General features: G+C 42.3%; 1 protein-coding gene across 1 annotated transcript; it reads right to left on the bottom strand.

The window, feature by feature from the left end:
- Positions 1 to 396: 396 nt before the first annotated feature.
- Positions 397 to 834, bottom strand: LOC140237516 (transmembrane protein 35B-like). Its single transcript, XM_072317451.1, has one exon. It carries the CDS (start codon positions 832 to 834, stop codon positions 397 to 399), a length of 438 nt encoding a protein of 145 aa, XP_072173552.1.
- Between the last annotated feature and the right edge of the window lie 2195 nt (positions 835 to 3029).

Below are 3029 nucleotides of genomic sequence, written 5' to 3'. Positions count from 1 at the left end.
GGCATACAACGATGGTTTATTTCTCCCACCTAGATACAGACAACATCGGTCCCCCATCAGGTTTTTTTTTTCTCTTTATAAAAAATATAATGTGTAAAAGGACATCAAGTGGAAGCTCATGAAACAGCTTGAGGAGTTTAGATATCAGTGTTTTGCATAAATCGTGACTATTTTATGTTTCGACCGTATGTCGGTACTTATAAATCGTGACTTATCATGAGCCTGTTCTAATATTTTACAGTGGATTATATTAAGTTCCGCCTTGCTGGAGACTATTAAAGTTATGAAAACTTACTTTTTATGAATGACTTGACATTCTTTTTGTATTTTTTACTCGCACTCGTGGTGATACTTATGAACTTACAGGATATATTCAGTAAGAGTATAACGTTTGAATCAGCTACTCTTGGATTTTACGTAAGCAGTGCTTCCAAGACTTCGTCGATTTAGCAAGACGTAGACCATCGCGGATCCGAAAACGACCGAAGGTATGCATAGCGGTAGTGGCTCGCCCATTATGCGCAGGGTGTAAAAGGCACCGATCATGATGCCCAGGAGAGGAACGGCGGCGGCAACCCGGGCTCCAGGACGCCCAAAAGCCAGAAGGGTGCCCAGCGTAAGTTCCGCTACTCCCACGAGGGATATATACATCGCTGGTGTCTTGATACCCAAAGCGTCTCTCAGTGGTAGAACGGTGATGAACTGTTGGAACTGCTTGTTCATCTCCGGGTGCCCATGTCCCTGCTGACCGGGGTCGAGGGGAAGCAGCTTGACCAGTCCAGCGAGCATGAAGAGGACGCCAAATATGAGCGCAACGTAGTGACTTGCTGCCATGGCTGGTTGGTCCGACCACAGTTCCGTACGAAAATGTCAGTTCCAAATATCTGTAATTTGAAGTGAATGTATCAGTGGAATTATTACAAACTGATGGCATGCAAAACAGTGGTAATCGAAATATGGTAATTTATACACTTCTGAAACATAATACGGTTATTAAATGTGCAAGTTCCCTCGCGAATCTAAGGACGTCCCTTGGATTGTGATTGTAGCGTTATCTCATAGTTGCAGACTGCATGCCTGTACAGAGCAAATACAGACAAGAGGGTCACATCGATAAGATCACCTCGTTGGTGTAACAAGCCCTTAAATTTGGCACCCTTTGGAAAGCACGTAAGCACACAGTCATGTAAATGATTCTCCATTGCGCTTGGTTTGCAGGCACTCACGTTTAAATAAAGATCAAAGAATATTATCATGTAAAATACAAAAGTTACAAGACATTTTTCGTGCTTTATCTGATTATATAGATCAATTATTGCAGTTCAGTTCTGACCTTTGCAAGGGGTGGGTTTACACTCAATATCATGCTAAGAGGTCCTCATAAAGACAGTTAGGGTGTCATCATTTAAAAAACAACAACCCCAACAACACGTGTTTTCGTTTTAACATGGGGTGGGGGAGGGGGTGGGGGTCAAAACTTGGAAGATAATAATTATGTGCGAGGGGGCGGAGCGACCAAGCCGGGTGGGGGGTTTTGGAGGGGGTATTACCCCCCCCCCCCCCCCCACACACACACACACACACAACACACACACGACAGATATTTTGCAGTTTCAGACCTAACATTCAGCGGTCTGGTGGACAATTCTGGTGAAATTTTGAGTTTTTTTTATCCTGTCAAGAAAATCAAGAAAAATAAATATTCACAGCAAAGTGAATGACTAAATCGCGGTATCTACGCTCTCTTTCCACGTGTGCGTCCACTTAATGTATTAAATGTATGGAAGTTTACGGGAATAGGGTGCGTGGGAGGGGGTATCCTCCTCCAACACAACTGAGCTTTTGCATTTTTAGAACTGAAATAGAACGATCTGCATGATGCACTCATTTTGTGGGATATTTGGAAAATTGTCAATCCCCAAAGTGAGTACCTATAGTCTATATGGAAGGGGACCGAGCAAGGGTTGGGTCGGAGGGGGGATGAGGTATCTCCCTTCCATTCGAGAGAGCTTTTGAGTTTTTAGAATTGAAATTCAACGATCTAGCACACACTTTTGGTGGAATATCCGGAAATTTGTATCAGAAAAAAAAGAAAGTAAGTGCGTATGTCATCTAAGGAGGGAGACCAAGCGGGGGAAGGATGTCGGAGGAAGTATCCCCCTCCCACAAGAGGGAGCTTTTGTATATTTATGATTAGAGCCTTCTAGAAGGCTCTGTTTATGATTGCAATTCAACGATCTGGTACACACATTTGGTGGAATATTTGGAAAATTGTAAATCCCAAAGTGTAGACAATTCACATGATCAAAACATGCATGGAGGGGAGGCGAGTAGCAGGGGGAGGGTGTAGAAGGGGTGTCCCCCAACCCCTCCCATACGAGGGAGCTTTTGTATTTAAAGAACTGAAATGAAACTATCTCGTCTACACAAACATGATGGAATATTTGGGAAATTGTCAATCAAAGAGGTGTACTATTATTCACTTATCTGGATATAGGAACAGAACGGGAGAAGGGTGAATTGAAAGAGGATGTGCCCTCCCACATGAGAGATTTTTTGAATATGTTGGAATTGAAGTAACGGATCTGGTGCACATTTTTAATAAAATATTCAGAAATTTCAAAAATTTCACAAGTGTACTCAGGGCCTATACGTTATATGGAAGGGGAACTAATTGGGGCCCCGTGAGTGAGATTTTGCACTTTTAGAATGGAAATTCAACGATCTGGCCCACACTATGGGTGAAATTACTATTTGGACAATTTTGTATCAAAAGAGCAAGAAAATTTTCCACATCTCAGGAATCATTCAGCAGCAGCAGTCTTTTATTTTTCTCTTAACTTTACACACATAATCTTTCCTCCTTAATTCGCGATTCTTCTTCAAAATTCTTTTCAGAGCTCCCTGCCATCTCTCTCTCTCTCTCTTACACACACACACACACACATGAGAGAAAAGGAGAGGGAGTTTTTGTATGACTCCTTCATAGACATCTATTCATTACACATCGACGCAACACCATGATATAA

This window comes from Diadema setosum, chromosome 1 (genome assembly GCF_964275005.1).
Source record: "Diadema setosum chromosome 1, eeDiaSeto1, whole genome shotgun sequence".
Taxonomy (NCBI): domain Eukaryota; kingdom Metazoa; phylum Echinodermata; class Echinoidea; order Diadematoida; family Diadematidae; genus Diadema; species Diadema setosum.
Note: the sequence above shows the minus strand (reverse complement) of the source record. Positions and strands in the feature narration are given on the sequence as shown.